We start from the raw sequence: 18631 nt of genomic DNA, 5'->3' as shown, positions 1-18631 counted from the left end.
TAGCTGTTTGCTATGTGTTAGAAAATAAGCTTTGCTTATCTCTACTGCAGCCACTGCTCTGTGCCAGTGGTGTTGCATGAGGGCACATGGATGGCTAATGTGAGAGGAGCTTATCTTGCTGCTGGGATCACCTCTTTCATATTCTTCAATCTTATTTCTTATTAGGGAAGTCCACCTAGAAACCCCACTTCCTATGTTATGACACAATGGCACTCATAATCAAGTTAGATTCAAATGTCTGGTTTCTAAACTCACTGATATCATAGATGGGTGAATGCCTTAAATTGGAACATGAAGTCTACTGAAATTATTGTCTGGGTCTCTCACTGCACCCAGTTGTAGTGCGGACATATGAGTATTTCCCCTCTGTATCACAGTGCCAGTGAATTTTCAGTTGATCATAAGATCACTGTAGGCATATAGGTACAGCATATGCAAATGATATATTGGCTTATTTTCATCTTCTCGCCTAGTAGTATTGTTCTCATTTTAATAGTAAGTCGGTTATGCATGCAAAAGAAAATCTTGTTTCTTAGGAACAGTACCATGGTTTGAACTGCTGTTCTCAGGAAATGATACAAAAAAAAATCTTAAATAATCTGACATCCTCTTAGAGTCTGAACTTCTGGTTCTAAATTAGCTACTTAAATGACTTTTAAACTTTCTTTTTAAAAAAATCCTAAAGATTTTCATATTTTGTGTGGATGAGTATTTGGCATACATGTATGTGTGTGCACCATGTACATGCCTGATGTCCACAAAGGTCAGAAGAGGGCCTCAGATCCCCTGAAACTAGAGTTGCAGGCAGTTGTAAGCCACCATGTGGCTGCTAGGAATCAAATGTTTCCCTCTTCAAGGACAACAATGCTCTTTCCCACTGAGACAGCTCTCCAGCCCTTTCTAATAGTTCTTGATGACTGTGTTCTCCTTCAAGCGTATAATGGAAAATAGTTTCAGCTGTCAGTACAGGCACTTCAAATTATAACATAGGAAAAATTAGAATGTTATCTTTGTTTAAAGAGAATAGACAATTTTTATTGCTCATGTTGAAATGAGGGTTATAATATAAAATATGAATACAATAGTAAATATTACATAACTTCCATTTGTGTGCATGAAATACAACTACACTGTACTCTTGAAAGCACAAGAATAGGACTTGGTTATGACAGTTTCAGTGTTATGGGAAACTAAAGTACTAAGGCACCATATGTTCAACTGAACATTGTTTCCTAATTTATGCAATTTAAAATTTGAAATAAATGTATATGGAAGCTTAAGCATTGATTCAGGCCCACAGAACAACATAAAAAACAGTTAAGATATGCCTTTTCAGGGTGTTGGCTCTATACTTGTCTCAAATAATTAGTTTGTTGTGGTTTTAAGTATGTTATGTCTAAAAGTCTAATGCTATGGTTTAATAGTATACGAAAGTATGTTCAGATAGCCTAATTTTGGATATTATTCTTATATTTGAGATTCAGTGACTTTCCTAATACCTGTTAAAGTAATGAAATGATAGTTGAATATAAATTACAGGTATTTAGAAAATAATTATCCCGGGGCTGGAGAGATGGCTCAGAGGTTAAGAGCATTGCCTGCTCTTCCAAAGGTCCTGAGTTCAATTCCCAGCAACCACATGGTGGCTCACAACCATCTGTAATAGGGTCTGGTGACCTCCTCTGGCCTGCAGGCTTACACACAGACAGAATATTGTATACATAATAAATATTTTTTTAAAAAAAGAAAATAATTATCTCAAGATATTATCAGTGATCTTTGTAAATATATTGAAAATGCAGCTGTTGGTTTGAAGTTGTTAGGCTTTGGTTTCTTCAGTTCTTCAGTGATCATTTCAAATATTCTTTTCATCAACTGAATTCATGTAAGAATTTCTAAGATGTGTAGATTGTCATATTTAATCCTATTTTTTTTAATTCTGAAAATAATAGCTGATTATCTATTATACCAACCCCTCTCAATACTGGGCATGATACATTCATGGTGTTAGAGTGGAAAGCGATGATGATATACTTTCTGAGGTAGCAGACCTGGAACGGCAGCTTTCTACATTTAAGTACAGAATATGAAGACAGAAATGCGAGAGCCCAGGCCCCTACGTTTCTATAGGGATTTTGCAAGTGGATAATGAAGTATACTGTCCATACACTAGGTAGTATAATGCTTAGAGGTCAGGAAACCAGACATCCAAATGCAGGTAGACTGGCAAAGTTGGCTTTTCCTGGAGGTTTTGGGGAAATTACCAGTGCTTTCCCTATTTTCTGCCAGTTGTCTGAAGTTCTTGGCTTTCTTTGACTTGCTGGCATACCACCGCAGTCTCTGCCTCCATCAGCATACCAGTTCTTTGTTTCACTGTGTCCTTTGCTGTCCCTGACGAGGATACTTGACCATCACCTACACCTCTTCCAAATCAAACCGCATTGCGAGTTATTGTATATCGATGAATTTGGGGCATTTTTTAACCTACTCTCCAGGCAAAGTAACAGAATAGGCATTCCTAAAGACGGGACAGCCTGTCTGAAAAATAAAATGTATCCTTACGTGAACTCTATAATTTCCCTTGGTTTATATCAATAAATATAATGCTGCTCACAGACATTTACCTATATATTGAAGGAGTTTTTCATTTGAAAAATTTCAGTAGGAATTGAACTGATTCTACTATGAAAATATAGTAAAAAGTATACTTCTCTTTTCCCAGTTTACTATAGTCATGTTTTGAAATAATAGGGAACTGAAAGAAAAAAATGAGAAGCTAATTTTATGAACTTAAAAAAAACATGACAGCAGCCAACAGATGATATATGAATTCCATTTAATGTTATATGAAAATTGTTCAGCCTTTCTAGAGAAAAAATAAGTTGATTTGAAGTTTCTTTGTATTGCTTAGGATTGAATAATATATATGTTATATCATTTGTACTCACATTAGAAAGTGTGATTGAGCTATGTACTATCTGAATGAATCACCTAATAACTTATTTGAAAAATATGATCCAGGGTTCTTAAAGGGTAGAGGAGCAGAAGGAGAGAGAACATGAGAAAGAAAGTCAGGACCGTGAGGGAACCTCCATCTGGCGATAGATGGGGAAAATGACTGAGCCCCACATTGGAGCACTGGACTGAGCACCCAAGGTCCTGATGAGGAGCAGAAGGAGAGAGAACATGAGGGAGAAAGTCAGGAACGTGAGGGGTGCGTTCACCCATGGAGACGGTGGGACAGAACTAATGGGAGATCACCAACTCCAGTTGGAAAGGGACTGATGGATCATGCGACCAAACCCGTCTCTCTGAATGTGGCCAACAGCGGGGGCTGACTGAGAAGCAAAGGACAATGGCGCTGGGCTCTGATTCTTCTGCATGGACGGGCTCTGTGGGAGCCTTCTCAGCTTGGTCGATCACCTTCCTGGACCTGGGGGGAGTTGGGAGGACCTTGGTCTTAGCATAGAGTAGGGAACCCTGATGGCTCCTTGGCCTTGAGAGGGAGGGAGGGGAGGTATGGGTGGAGGGGAGGGGAGGGAAGGGGAAGAAGGAGAGGAGGAAAGGGGGAGGAGGAGGGGAGGGAGGGGGAGGAGGAGGGGAGGAGATGGAAATTTTTAAATATACAAGAAAAAATTAGAAAAAAAAAAAAGAAAGTGTACATAATTCTATAGAAGCTTTCCTGAGAAACGCCTATGCGTTTCTCTCAAAAGAGAAGCACTTGCTTTTCTCAGTGTAAAGCATTATTAGAAGGGAATGGAGTTTTGCATTTCTGTCCACATGCTTGCTGATTTCTTTAGAAACTTCAGATTAAACGCACATGCATTTCCCTCAAAGGAAAAAAAAAAAAGATTTCTAATACGTTCTAATGTCCTCACGTAAACAGATCTTCCCCTTTGTTTGAGACCCGTAGGTTTATACTTTTAGCATGCTGTCTCTGTGTTAATATTTTCCCCTTAAATTGGGTGCCTGTCTTTCCACTGTACACACCCATTTGGAAGCCCCCTGACACTCATCAGATCCTGTAACTTCCCAACAGCAGGCCATACACTTGAAAGGTAGAGCTCTCCAGTGCAGTCTTGTTTGCTCTTAGTCTCTTCTCATCTTCAGCCCTGACCTGTTGTTTACATTTCTCTTATTGTCCTCTTGTTTTTTCTAAAACATTCTCAGATGGATACTAACTGAATCTTAAGATTCTTTCTCCAAAGCTTCTGCCCCCTATTTCAACCTCCCTTCCTGCTCATCCCGCATACTGTTAAACTCTGTTGTCTTCTTTACTGGCTTTTGTGAAATATTAGAGAAAGTAAAGATTTCAGTTCATTCCGTGTTTGTTCTTGAAGTTTGTTACTGCATACTTCAGTCCATCTTCCCATTTTTCAGTTAAGATCAACTTATCCCCAAATAATTGTTTCTATGGTCTCTCTCTCTCTCTGTGTGTGTGTGTGTGTGTGTGTGTGTGTGTGTTATGTAAAAGTTTAAAACAACCACCTAAACCTTAAGTAGTAAAAGTGTCCCTTTGTTCTTTCACTTTGTCAGTTTTATTTCCCAGTCTCAGGTGTTTTGTGTTCACCTGTACGTACATCCAGGCGTAGTCAATATGAATGCTTTTAAAGGGAAAGTCGAACATTAACATTACTGTCCTGGAAGCTAGCAAAAATAATTTTAGTCATTAGTGTCATCAATTAATATATTTCTAGAAAAGGAATACTAGATTTTTGCCAGCTGCACGTGTATTAGTGTACTTTGGATTACAGTAACAAAGGAGTACTTGCTGGTGTTTCAGCAACATAAATTCTTTTGAACAGAGGCTGGAATCTTGAGGTCTAAGGTCAGTAAGTGTCAGTAAGCAAGATTCTGCTTCCCTTCACTGAGGTTATAGATGCAGCACAAATAATAAAAGGCCAGAGAAACCGTCTCAATGGGTGAACGCACCCCTCATGGTCCTGACTTCCTTGCTCATGATCTCCCTCCTTTTGCTCCTCATCAGGACCTCGGGAGCTCAGTCCAGTGCTCCTATGTGGGGCTCTGTCATTTTCTCCATCCAACACCAGGTGAAGGTTCTATGGTGATATGCAAGATATTCATGAGTATGGCAATAGGATCTGGACATTTATGGCTCCCTCTCCTCAGCTGCCCAAGGACCTAGCTGGGGGCGTCTTCCTGGACACCTGGGAACCCCTCTAGAATCAAGTCTCTGCCAACCCTAGAATGGTTCCCTTAATTAAGATATACCACCAAGTCCAGTTGGAATGGGACTGATAGAACAGGCGACCAAACCGGACTCTCTGAATGTGGCTGACGGTGGAGGAGGACTGAGAAACCAAGGACAACGGCAGTGAACATGAGCTCTACAGCATGGACGGGCTCACTGTGAGCCTTGTCAGTTTGGTTGCTCACCTTCCTGGACTTAGGGGGAGCTGGGAAGACCTTGGACTTAACATAGTGAAGGGAACCCTGATGGCTCTTTTGCTTGGAGAGGGAGGGAGTGGGGGTATGGGTGGAAGGGAGGGGAGGGAAGGGGGAGGAAGAGGGGAGGAGATGGAATTTTTTAATAAAAAAAAAATGAGAGGAAAAAAGCCCAGAGACAGATGTTGGGGTTCACCTTGAAAATCAGAAAAGCAAAACAGCCAGCCATTTGCTCTTACCTCTGCCTCAGACCGAAATGGTGATCCTGCCTCCACAAATCCTCAGAATGAGACTGAGCTGTCTCTTCCCATCTTATATTCCTCTCTAAAGCTGGCCACCACTGCCTGGTCCATATCGGCTGACCAGTGTGACTGTTTTACTCTTTGGTCTTAGGCAAGCTCTCTTTATTAAAATACAAATGAAATATCACTACAGCCTCTCTCTCTACCTGCTGCCGTCATCTCTTTGTACAAGGATGCTTTCCCTTGTTGAATTAGGGAATGAAATAATAATTTAATTCTAACTAAATTCTTTGAGTGCCTTTTTTTCCACTTAGTCATGTTTTAGGTTGTTGGAGTTAAGAATTCCAACAGGTAAATTTGCTGGGAGTACACACCTCAGTCAGTGAATAGCACTATATTAGTAGTCCATTGAACTGTTTATTACAGGACTTTACAGGTTCAGTTGGACATGCTCTGTTTTCAAAATATACTTAACTAATTACATGTTAACGTTTTATTGATGAAATCTCTGCTGACGACGCTCTACCTTCTCATGGGAGCTGCAGCAGTTCTGTCCAGAGCAGCTCACAGCAAATCTGCATGGCTCAATCTGCATCTTATTGTTGACAGAAGGCAGGTGAAGGATGACACATATACTGATCCCCGGTGTATTTTTAAATGTGTCTCTCTTTTAGGTAATTCTTTCCAAAAATCAACATTGTTCTGTAGCCCTTTCCTCAAGCACAAAGATGTTTGTAATTAACTTATGAAGTTACTTTATGTAAATAACAATAGAGCAGTATGTACAATAATTCTTTTCTGAATCTTCATGTTTGAATTTTACCAAACTCTTGATGGTATATCACTATCACCCCTAATTGTACAGTGAGTATCAGCTTCTCAGTTTTTTTACAGCCATGCGATATTTAATCACCTTAGATCTCTACATTATCACACAGACACTAGATTGTGTGTGGTACAAGACCTTGAGCTGACAGAAGCACGCCTGTGAAATAATTACACTAGTGAAGAGTTGTGAGCTCTCCTAAGGCATCTAAAGCTCATGGCAAACAGGCATTTTATTCTGACTAATTTCCAGGGTAGACTTCTTTCCTAGCATGAATGATAAATGCACACAATTGCTTTTCTCTGTTTACAAATTTCAGTTTGATCAACTTTCTGAAGACTCAGCTCTTTTGAAAAACATGATCACAAGGAAGATTGTATTAACTAATGTTAAACAATGTCTAAAGTATGAAATGTATAAGCCTGTAAAGAAAAGGTTTAAAAGCATGAACTGTACTGTGTCAATTTATGAGTAAATATTTATTGAAAACTGTATGAGCCCACTCCTACAAGGTAGCTAGGATTCCTGGATAGTAGAAGCCTCAAGGCCAAAGAAAAGTCAGAAGAAACAGAAGACAGGACAGAATCAGGAGGTCTGTGTGGTCATGCCAACACAGCCCACCAGCCCAGAGCTTATTTCAGAACTTGCTTATATACAAAAGCAGAACAAAACACAGCACAGACTGTCAGCATCTAACCACAAAACCATTCCTGTCCTTGAGTGAGCTGCCTTCTCTCCAACATGTGCTTGCTATTCAGAAGCAGCCTTGCTTTCTATCTTGATGTTCCTGAGGTTTGTTGTCAGCAGTATACTGTCTACTCGACAGAGTGTTCTTTTCTCATGGGCTAAATCAGAAGTCTCTCATAGGCCTCAAGGTTATAAGAGAAAGTAGAGCAAGCAAGCTTGAACTCAAAGGACTTCTTTAAGTCAGAAGTGACTCCAGATAGAAACTCAGTCACATGTGCGCTCCCACAGAAAACTATTATCCCCCATACTAATATATAATAGCACTAATTACTAATGATATAATATGCTTTGTAATTATCAGCAGGTATATACTTTTGATTGAATGTTTAGTCAGTTTCCAGCTCACAGGTTCACCTGTCTTTGCCTCCTGAATACTAGGATTTAAAGTATGCACCACCATTCTTGAACTACAAGGAAATAATTTTGTATTAATCTAAGTAGGCATACATATTTGTAAACATTTTATATTTTACTCTGCATAAGATTATTTTGTATCTAAGCTGTTATAAAACACTACCAAACAGGTACTTGAAGGCTATCATATTTAAAGCAACAAAGAATTTAAGCTCACATTGTATAAATTGTCTTTCCCCTAAATTGATAGGAATCTGGGTTTAAGATTTGTACAGGCATCACTGACACAGAATCCGCTGGGACTAAAGTAGAGATTTAGTGGTACAGCCTCCTGGCATCATAATATATTAAGAACAACAAATGCTATAGCATGAGACAAATAGAAAATCTTTACTGAAAAAAGTAAAATGTGTTTTTGCCTTAAAATCCAAATGAAACGTGGTGAAACAATTAGAATATAGGTCATTCCACGATAAATGTCAGTGGGAATGGGAAACAACCTAAAGAACCTTTGCAGAGGTAGAATAGGGAATACACGTCAAAGGAACACAAAGAGACAGTATTTATTAAAACATGTGGTTCTACGTTTTACAAATTTTAGTTGTTCAAGTATGGTTCTTAAAGCACAGATCCTATGTTTGCCTTATATGATTAGGTAACTCACGCATACAAGCTGCTTTTCTGCAAAGATCCTGTTTAATGTTTACATTTTTTCTCATTGTTTGAAGTACATCCAGTCATTCTCAGGTATTTAGATATTTAATTTATTTACTCATTATTTAAGAGGTATTATCCTGGATTGCCAAAGTCTGTGAGTGACTTGTGTGAGGTATTTTATTTCCAGAATCCTTTGAGCAGTAAACTGATGAACATGGTCACCTGCGAAGTTTGCATTGAGGTTAGAGAGATTTAAGAGTAAATATTAAAGAGCCCATACTCCAAGCATGATAGGCTAAGCACTGAGACAGAATCAGTTGTGTTGAAGTATTTACTCTTCCTCTAAAGGGGCAAATTTAAACGAGATTGCTGTGTGATTGATCACAGAGTGGTCAAAGCTAGGCTTAAGTCATTAGGTCAAGACTGAGAGAAGCTCTTATGTCTGGCAAACATTCTTTGACTTTCTCCCTTTCTGTTTGTATACCTTTGCTCCCCTTCAGTTATCCTATTGCTGGGACTCAGACTTCAAGTGCTGTGTTGAGTATGGAGAGCATGGGCATCCTGGTCATGTTCTCAGTTTTAATGGTGTTGCTTTGGATTTCTCTCCATGGAGGTTGATTTTGACAGTGGGCTTGCCTCTACTATGTTAAGGTGTGTCCCTTTGTATTCCTAGTTTCTGCAGGATTTTTGTCAAGAAAGGGTGTCGGGCTTTTAAAAGGCCGTTCCTGCATATAATGAGATGATGTGGGTTTTGTCTTTCAGTCTGCTTCTATGGTGCATTTATTTATTACATCTTCACTGAGGCCTGCTTAATCATGGTGCAAGATCTTTTTTTATTTGCCATTGGATTTGGTTTATCAGTGTTTTATTGGGAATTATTACATGTATGTTAATGAGGGATGTTGGACAATTGACTTTGTTATGTCTTCATGTGGTTTATATATCAGGGTAACTGTGGGCTTCTTAAAAGAGTTGGACAGTGTTCCTTCTGTTTCTGTTTTCTGTAATAATTTGAGGAGCATTGGTGTTAACTGTTTGAAAATCTGGTAGAATTATGTGCTAATACCATCTGGTCTTGGTCTTTTGTTGTTAGAGGATTTTAAAATAATACTTCTATTTCAGTAGGTAATATATGTCTGTTAAGTTGATTATCTTGTGTTGATTTAACTCTGGTAGGTGATGTATATCAAGAAAATTACAACACTCAACTTCAGTTCATTCTCTCACCTCAGCCCTTATCCTACCTACACACTCAACTTCAGTTCAGTGAAACAGCAAAAGAAAAACTATCCAGACAGATAAATTAAAACCAAAAGTTGAATATCAGTGAGACAAAAAAAAATTCACCCAAAAAATCATGGTTTCTTTTTTGTGTGTGTTGTTCAACTACCCCTGGTCCTATATTGTGGTTGTTGTATGCAAAGGTTTGTGCTGTTAATTACATAACATTTAAATAGATAGCTTTAAAAATAAAACTATGCCAATACTGTAAGGTCTCATTTGACAGATTAAAAGGCTGAACCGATAATACCTTTGTTATTAAATATTGCAGTCTGAAGACCTGCAAAGCTGTGGTATTGTTAGTTGTGTTATAAGGGTCTAATATCTGAGTCCTTATCAGTGTCATTTTTATTTATCATGCTGTCACACTATTCTTCACATGAAATGTCAAGGTGAAGCCTTCAATGGTGGTATCTTCACTTATTCGTTAACCAGGATGTAGTGATCCTAGATAGGTAGAGAAAATGGATGACATTGGATTTTGAAACCACTTAGCTTTATGAGAACTTTAGGAGGTTTATTCCTTAGACCCTGTATAGTAAGTCTCAAGAGTATGACCTAAAATTTCCTGAAGGACTGGAACAGGAGACTTAGACTTACAGTAGCAGACAGTCCAGCCTGATGTCATGGGACAAACGTTGCAATCAGTGAGGCAGGGACCAACAATAAATACAATCAAAGTAATGATTCATGAGCCACCTACCAGTTAGTATAAAAGATTTACTACTAAGGAAGAACTTTTCTGACCACCCAGGCATTATTCATTATACTCATTACTGTGCCCATCGAGAAAGAATTATCAAAACACCGTGAGGTGAGTACTGAGAATATGGCACAAATCTGTAGTCACAGGCACATAAAAGGGAGATATAAGGTTAAGGATTTGGTTCAGTGGTAAATGGCCTGCTACACACTTGGCTTCTCAGAAATGGAAGGAGAACCAAACAGAAATTCCTATAGTTATTTTCATGATAAACAAATTTGTTAAAACTCAAAATTTAATTAGTTATACTTGTCATGAATACAAATCTATAAGATCATTTACATTATGATTGCATAGTCATAGTATTTCACACTGTTAGCTATGTGGTTAGGTGTTGACATGAAAAGAAATATAGCAAGCTATTTTTATTTGTGTTTTATTGCAATAGTAAAGAAAGAAATTTTTATGAAAGTAAGATTTCAAATTTTCTTTTGTTACTGAATAAAATGAAATCTGTAAGTATAGAAAAGTGTTACCAAAAAAATTCTTCTTTTGAACTCTTTGGAAGGTGACTCAAAGAATGACCTTTCAACCTTGTGCTTTGCACTTCAAACGTTCTTGCTCTGGTTATGCCTTCCTTCTTGTGTCTCTTCATCTGTAGACTAGAAGGTCTTCACATGACTGTGTTCATCTCCTGTTTTGTTCAGAAGGGAGAAATGGACCTTGAAAGGTAGCTCTTTCCTCCAGCTGTCCTCGGCCTTTTTAGCTCAGAAGTTTTCTAGCACTGCCTGCCTTTATTTACTCTCTCAGTGAAGACAGATTCCTAGCCTTTTTTTGCTTATTCTCCTTAGGCTCTCTCCAGTACAGTTTATTTGTTGTTGGCATTTGGTCTTCTCTTACTCACAGTAATTGTGTGACTAGTCTGTTTCTGTCATTCAGAAAAAGTTATAAAGGAGTGAGAGTAATTTACTTTCTTATTTAGGCCAACACATATATGTAGAGGAAGAAGAATTAAATCCTGCTGACCTGGGGCAACTTCTTAGCTGACACTGTATTTCTTTAAGTCTTCTGTTAAAAGTGCCTGCTGCTGTAGCTTTGGATTCACCATCCATAGTGGGCTTGGAAAATGTTTTCACTTTGTCTCTTACACTGTGCCAGAAAATCTGAATACTTCACATGATGATTGAAACCAAAAGTTTTAGAGTCTTAAAGAGTGTTATCTGGTGATATTTGTGCTGGATAGTTTTGTGTCATCTTGGTCCTCTATAGTAAGCTAGTGTCATTTGAGAGTAAGGAAGGCCTATAAGACAATTTCTTTGTGATCGATATGGGAGTGCCCAGCCCATTGTGGTGGTGTCATCTCTGGCCACGCGGTCCTGGGTTCTATGATAAAGCAAATTAAGTAAGCCATGGAAGTAATCCAATAAACAGCACCCCTCCCTGGCCTCTGCCTGAGCTCCTGCCTCCAGGTTCCTGCCCTGTGTGAGTTCCTGTCCTGACTTCATTCAGTGATGAACACAGTGAAATGGAAGTGTGAGCCAAACAGCCCTTTCCTCTCCAACGTGCTTCCTGCTCATGATGTTTCATTGTCGTAGTAGAAGTCTTAAGACAGTATCACCTGTCTGCTTTATGTCAGGTAGTTTCCTACTATTGATTCAGTTCAATTTTCAGCCATCACTCTATATGAACTCGAAATTTCTACATTTGCAATGACAGTTTTTTCGTTGTGTTAAAGAACATAGTAGTAAAATGGTTCTTCTGAGCTTCTAACCTTTCTAAAATACATGATTACAACATTGCCCCTTTCCAGAAAGCTTTCTGCATGATGAAATACTATTTCTGGTCCATCACCAACTGTTTTTAAATGTTCTACCCTGTTTATAAAAACCCGTAGGGTTTTTTTTTTGAAAGTATCTTAGGTCAGTTTCATGCACACACAACTTGAGACTTCTTTTGAGAAATACTTGCCTTTTTAGTAATCAAGGGAAATGTTACAATTAAGGAACCCTTTGAGAGTATGCCTGAGCCAGGTTAACTGCTATGGTCATTTAGCATGTAAAAATAATAAAAAATGCCTCTAATGTTTTAGGTAACAATAGATTTGAGACTATTTCTGACAGTTGACAGTTACAAATGATTGAAATTTATCATAGTTTTCATGAACTTTCATTTTATATTTTATCTCTCTTTCAGTTTGCACCAATTATTTAATGAAATGCATAGAAGGTTCAAGCACAGGGTATGAACAACCTCTAGGGAAATCAATACGGAAGGTAGATAATACCTATTTGTACCTCTTCTTTTAAACAAACCCAGAAGGACTTGACCTAGCCATTTTATTATCTATAGCTCATCTGCTCTGCAATGTAGCTGCCTACTAAAAATTAATCCTGCCTAGAGAAGTTGATGTAACATGAGGGATACAAAGATGGCCCCAAGGACAGAACTGAAAATGTGTAGCTATACAAGATAAAGGAACCTTTTATTAGAATTCCAGTGAGGGATTTCAACTTATTTTGCATAGTGACCTTCTTGACCCAGAATGTCTCCTCGACCCTGCCTGCTTGCATACCATCCTATCTTTCTTCCTTTCTTCTTTCAAGCTTGCATTATGTTTACATGCTTTTTACTAAAGGCTCAGTTGTTCTGCCTTAGGCAGGTTTATAGTTAGACACAGTGGGACACTCAGGCTACCGTTAAAGTTTTTAATAGGACTTACATTAAGAACAATCATTTATCTGTCTAGTCTTTACAAAAACCAAAGTATTCATTGTTGACCTCTAGTATTCTGAGAATCTGAAAAAGAAATAGTATTAATGCATGTATTCTGAATAACTTAGCATACAAAATAATTTGAAGACCAGACCAGCTTGTTATTGTGCATCTCTCCTGGATGATTGTTAGGAGTAGTGTCCTGAAATGGAACCAGCAGATGCTGGGCTCTAAATTTCACCCTTCACCTGGGTTCATGTGTTGACATATGAACAACAGTTAGTTGACAAGATTTAGAAGTCATGTTTTCAGGAAGAAGAAGTGAGAAGGTCATAAAAAAGGACCTTTATCTTACAGGTTTGGTGGCTCTGTGAGCAGAAGGAGACCACCCCTACAACCAACAGCTTACCAAGCAACTGGCAGTTTACCAAGGAGTTCTTGTGAACATAGAGTGGGAAGGTGGCTAGCTTGAAACCAAAGCAAGATAAATGCTCCTTATATACTAGTCCTCCTGGGACTTTTATTTTGGACTTTTTAGTCTCCAATTCATGTGGCTTCCCCAGTTCATAGTGGTTGGTTGGTTTGTTTGTTTGGGCAGTCTTAGCAAAGTGAAGCACATTATGAACTTAATTCTATTATATAAAGAAAAACTACATTCATTTCATATAGGCTGTGAGGTCAGTCAGCAGTGCTATGACACTCCTGGTAGAAAATCCCAAAGAACCAAAGTGAATTTCAAAGATTTTAAATATCAGAAAACAACCTATTTTTCCACATCCATCTGACTAGAACCGACATCTTTGAAGTGTTGTCAGAAAAAATACAGAAGTCTATTGGGTATTGGGTCTCCTTTCTGAGAAGAGAGAGAGAGAGACGAGAATCTCTCAGTAGAGATAGAAGAGGGGAGGGAAACAGAAAAAATCACCACTGAACTACCTTCATCTCACTCCCATCCCTCCCTCCCTTCTCTCTCTCTCTCTCTCTCTCTCTCTCTCTCTCTCTCTCTCTCTCTCTCTCTCTCTCTCTCTCTCTCAACTATAGTTGTACATCCAAATATGAGTTAAGTACACAAGTCTCTGGTGTTGTGACTGGAAATAGTGAATTCTGTGGTAAGATTTGCTGCACACATTTTGGAATGCATCGAAGCTGAGCAAGGTAATGATAGGATCTGGTGTGCTTTAAACAGGATTAATCTGACTGACAAACAGACTGATAGGGCAGAGGCACAGAAATGAAGACGTCTTTGCAGCAAGCTCAGCAAGAGGTGACGATGGCGTGACTGACAGGAAAGGAAGTCTTTGGTATTCTCCTTAGCCACCTTTGTCAGTTCTCCTGTAGGTGCTGACGAATGCTGAAATTGGGAATGATTTTAAAAGCAAAGCCCAGATTTTCTGAGTGGTTGGATGTATGGGGGAACATGAGGATGACTTCAAAGTTTTAGCCTGAACAATTAGATAAATCAAGTTGCTGTTCCCTGAGATTATAGAAAGAGCAAATTCTGAAGTAGAAAGGAAAGTGTATCAAAAGTTTCTATTTAGCCCTTTTTTAAGTTTCAGATCTCCAGGTGGGCTCTATTAATGACAATTGGTAGAAGTGGAATAGATATCTCAGGAGTCTAAAAGCAAATGTGAGAGCCGTGCATACAGAAAATAACTGAAGTACTGCGTTTGGGTGAGAAGACCTTGAGAATACAGAAGATGCCCAAACCTGTGGCTCTCGTAGATACCACACAGTTTGGAGATGGCTGAGTACTGGAAGGCAGGGACTGCCATGAGCTTCAAGCAAGAGGCTCCAGTGAAGTAGATTCAAGAGTGGCAACCTAGAAATGAGGGGAGATGGTCACTAAAGAGGATAGGGCCATCTAATGGGGCAGTCCTGAGAGGGCTAAGTGAAATGATCATTTCTCCACAGTGACCCCAACAGAAGCTTTATTGGAGAAAATTTTCTTCCTTAGAACAAGCAGAAGAAATGCCTGAATTTCTCCTCATTTTATTCTAAAATAGGCATTGCGCCTTGAAATTGTTATCAAAGTTGGGCTTACTATCTTAAATCGATATATTCAGTTATTTTAGGCAGTTATATAAATACTGGTTTTAATTCCTTTAAGTTTCAACTATTGCTTATGTGATTGCCAAATAAGGATTGATTAAAAAAAAACTTTGTTGATATCATGTAGATAATTACTAGTTATACAATGTTGAACAAAGAATTAAATTTCTGAGTTCTATTTTATCATAGGGAGGTGACAGGTAATAACTATTTTATTTGGTTGTTAAAAATTAAAGTAAGAAATTATACAATCTTCTCACACATTCAGCAAATGACAGTGTACTACAGTAGAATAAAAGCCCGAATTTCAAATCACAAAGACCTAAGTTCAATTCCCAAAGCTTATGAAAAGCTGGAGAATTTTTCACCTCTCATCTATAAAATGGCTTTAATAAAACACCATATATTATAGGGCTGTTAAGATTCCTCTGCATGCTTCAGGTAGAACTTTTAAGTGCCTTAGACAGAATGAGTAGTCCATAAATTATAGCTATTACTATACTATTATGGATATAATTGTTATCTTTATGATTAAATTAATAAAAGAAAAAAGTCTTACTCTTTGTGGGCTCTTTGACTCTTAGAATCGATGTCAACTATAATTTGTTGTATTTTATTTGCTTGGCTTTTTCAAAAAAATAATTTTACCATGAGTTAGTCATAATACATGTATTTTGTCATGTATTAGAGAGGAGGAATCCTATTTGAATAGCAGTTAGATTATCTTTGTTAAAGTCCTAGTAGTTTTTATGGAAGAATATTAAAGTCAGGAGAGAATATGAATAGCAGGGTTTAGAAGTCATCTCATGAGTGCATTAGAAGGGACTCATATTTGGACTTTACTGTGGCTGTGCTTACAAACCCATGTGTCCATGAGGCAGCTCTGCTGTGACTTGCTTAGAATATAAGGTAGAAATGAAGGATTTAGATAGGAAATACTGATCTTTTCTGAAGGGAAACAAGAGGGTGTGTATCTGAGGGGGAGGGAAAATGGGGCACCTAGGAGGACTGGAGGTAGGGGAAACTGAAGTTGGGGTGTAATGTATGAAAGAAGAATTAAAAGAAAAAGACAATACATGAAAACATGAGGTGGATGGGATGGTTCAGCAAGTAAGAGCATTCGCAGTGCATGCCTGTGTATCTAAGTCTGCATCCTGGACTCTAAGGTGGAAGGAAAGCCCTGGCTTCATAGAGTTGTTCTCTGTCTTGCACAAACATTCCCTGACATGTGTACACACACACTGCACATGCACACATGAACACATACAAATAATAATTTAAGAAAACTGGAAATTATTTAACAAAGTACAAAAGCAATAGTGATGACAAAAATTTAGACTTCATCAAGAACTTAGGAGGTACATAGTAGAGTTCTATATTTTATTTATGAGAAAATACTGAATTTATTTTATAACTTATCCAAGGATAGCGCCAGGAAGGAATAATCTGGTCCTAGTTAAGTGTGCTTATCATTAAAACACAGAGAATTCTGTTTGTTGTCACAAGACAAAATTGAACAAAAGAAATTGCAGGATCTTTTGAAACTCAAATAATACAATTATGTACTATATATAATAGAAAATATTAGGATTATTATTTGTATTACAAGGTGCTGTGTTTTTGTTTTTCAACATGAGAAACCTATACAAGGACTGTTATTTAAAGCAACTGCCCATACGTTTGGGAGCACTACTCATACGGGGTGAAGAGAACAGAGCAGGGCATTTGGAATGGCTTGTAAGAACAGTACAACAGCATGTGCACGAGATGGTCAGAATAAAATCTATTGTATTGTTTGCTAGCTAAAAATGTTAAAAGTAATAAAACATCTTCAAAAAGCACCGACCTTCATAAGGGGTCATAGAGAGGGCTTCAGGGTGAGTGGCCTCAGCCTTTCTAAGGCGAACTCCTCATTCCAGATGTTGGGGATGTGGCCAAGAATGGCTGGACATGCAGGCCAATTTTTATTTTTATTTTATTTTTTCTCTAATCCATTGCTGGTGGGAATGCACACTTTTGTAGGCCAATTTTTAAACAATGAGAAGTTGAAAACTTGCTTGCTTGATCTTTACCTTACTCTGCCCAGTGTTTTTACAAGGTCTCCCGTAGAGACATTGCTTATGTGCTTGTGTATGTGTGGTAACGTTTTGAAGGAGTAAAGTTCATACATGTGAGATGACTTACTACCAAGTTGGTTTCTGCAGTTGTAGCAATATCATCAAAACTTCAATCTATTCACAGTTAGCTCAGATTTGTTCATAAGAATTAGAAGTAGACACTTGGTAGGTGACTGTATGACGTACATGGCTGACAGAACTGTGAAGCCATTTTTTTCTCCCCATTTGTGACTTCTTGCTTATTTTCTTCATTTACAGAGCTACATTCACGGGAGCAGCCAGGCTCAGTTTGTGGCAGAGTCACACATCATTCTGGTACTGAGTATCCTTTGAAGTATGAGGTTTTGAAGCAGGTAAAGAAGAGATTCATGCTAACAGATTTATGGCACTAAATACCAAGACTTTTAAAATATATTAACTTTAAAACTAATTTTTTCTAATTCCCATGTAATTTCTTCCTGTTGCACTATATTTTCTGTTATGGTGAATCATTTACAGATTATAAATTTCTCTGGCTATTATTAATTTACTGGCTATTAAGTTTCAAGCATTGATTTTACTCTGCATTGATTATCTCTGCCTAGGTGTTGTATATGTCTTTGTGAGTCTCTGTATGTGTGTCATCTTGTGTGTGTGTTTAAATAATTTTCCAATAATGGGAGCTTAATGAAAGGACAAACTGTGTATCTGGTATATACAGTAGGACAAAAATAAATTACTTACTTCTGTGTGGACTGGATATAGCACACATAAAGCATAGGATTAAAAAAACCCACTAGTTTTATCTCCATTTTTTCCCACTTGGAAAACCAGTCACAAACTGAACACTGAGATACATTTTATTGCTCTAAATGACAAAGGTGTAGATGATTTGGAAAATACAGCCCCTGGTATCATTACAGTAATAAAGCCTATACTGGAAAACGCTGGAATAGTTCCATTCTTCCAGGGTGAGATGGAACTCTTTCTGTTGTTCACTTATGGGTAGTTTATTAAAAAGATACTCTTCATAGACCTGAGCTTTGGGACGAGATTTAAAGAGTTTTTAAATGTTTAGCTTATTTTCCAGGGCACTGAAACCATGCATTTCTGAAACTCACCAAGCCATGTTGACCATCTTCTGCATGTTTGTGTCACGGTATCCCATCTGCTGATGACACAATTGGATCCATATATCGAATTACATTTAGCCTATTGCTTTTATTGACTTAGTAATGTATAATTTTATAAGAAAAAGTTGCTGTTTACCATAGTGGCTTTAGGTGGGAAAGTGAAACAGTTGTGAATGTGTTGATGTGACCAACTCCAAATTAAAAACTAAGAGTTTAGCCGGGCGGTGGTGGCGCACGCCTTTAATCCCAGCACTCGGGAGGCAGAGGCAGGCGGATCTCTGTGAGTTCGAGGCCAGCCTGGTCTATAAGAGCTAGGTCCAGGACAGGCTCTAAAAAAGCTGCAGAGAAACCCTGTCTTGAAAAACCAAAAAAAAAAATAAAAAATAAAAAATAAGAGTTTATATTTTAATTATTTACTATGTTCA

The 18631-nt window shown here is 38.0% G+C and overlaps 1 protein-coding gene across 1 annotated transcript in view; it reads left to right on the top strand.

Annotated features, from left to right (window-relative positions):
• The window catches only part of Tusc3 (tumor suppressor candidate 3), a 162314-nt gene that overhangs the window by 127706 nt on the left and 15977 nt on the right, over window positions 1-18631 (top strand). The window contains exon 7 of the mRNA XM_038327288.1: window positions 17353-17416. Within this exon, the coding sequence (XP_038183216.1) occupies window positions 17353-17416 (64 nt within the window). The remainder of the gene's footprint in view (window positions 1-17352; window positions 17417-18631) is intronic.

Source organism: Arvicola amphibius, chromosome 4 (assembly GCF_903992535.2).
Source record: "Arvicola amphibius chromosome 4, mArvAmp1.2, whole genome shotgun sequence".
NCBI classification, from domain to species: Eukaryota; Metazoa; Chordata; class Mammalia; order Rodentia; family Cricetidae; genus Arvicola; species Arvicola amphibius.
This window is presented reverse-complemented; position numbering and strand designations above follow the sequence as displayed.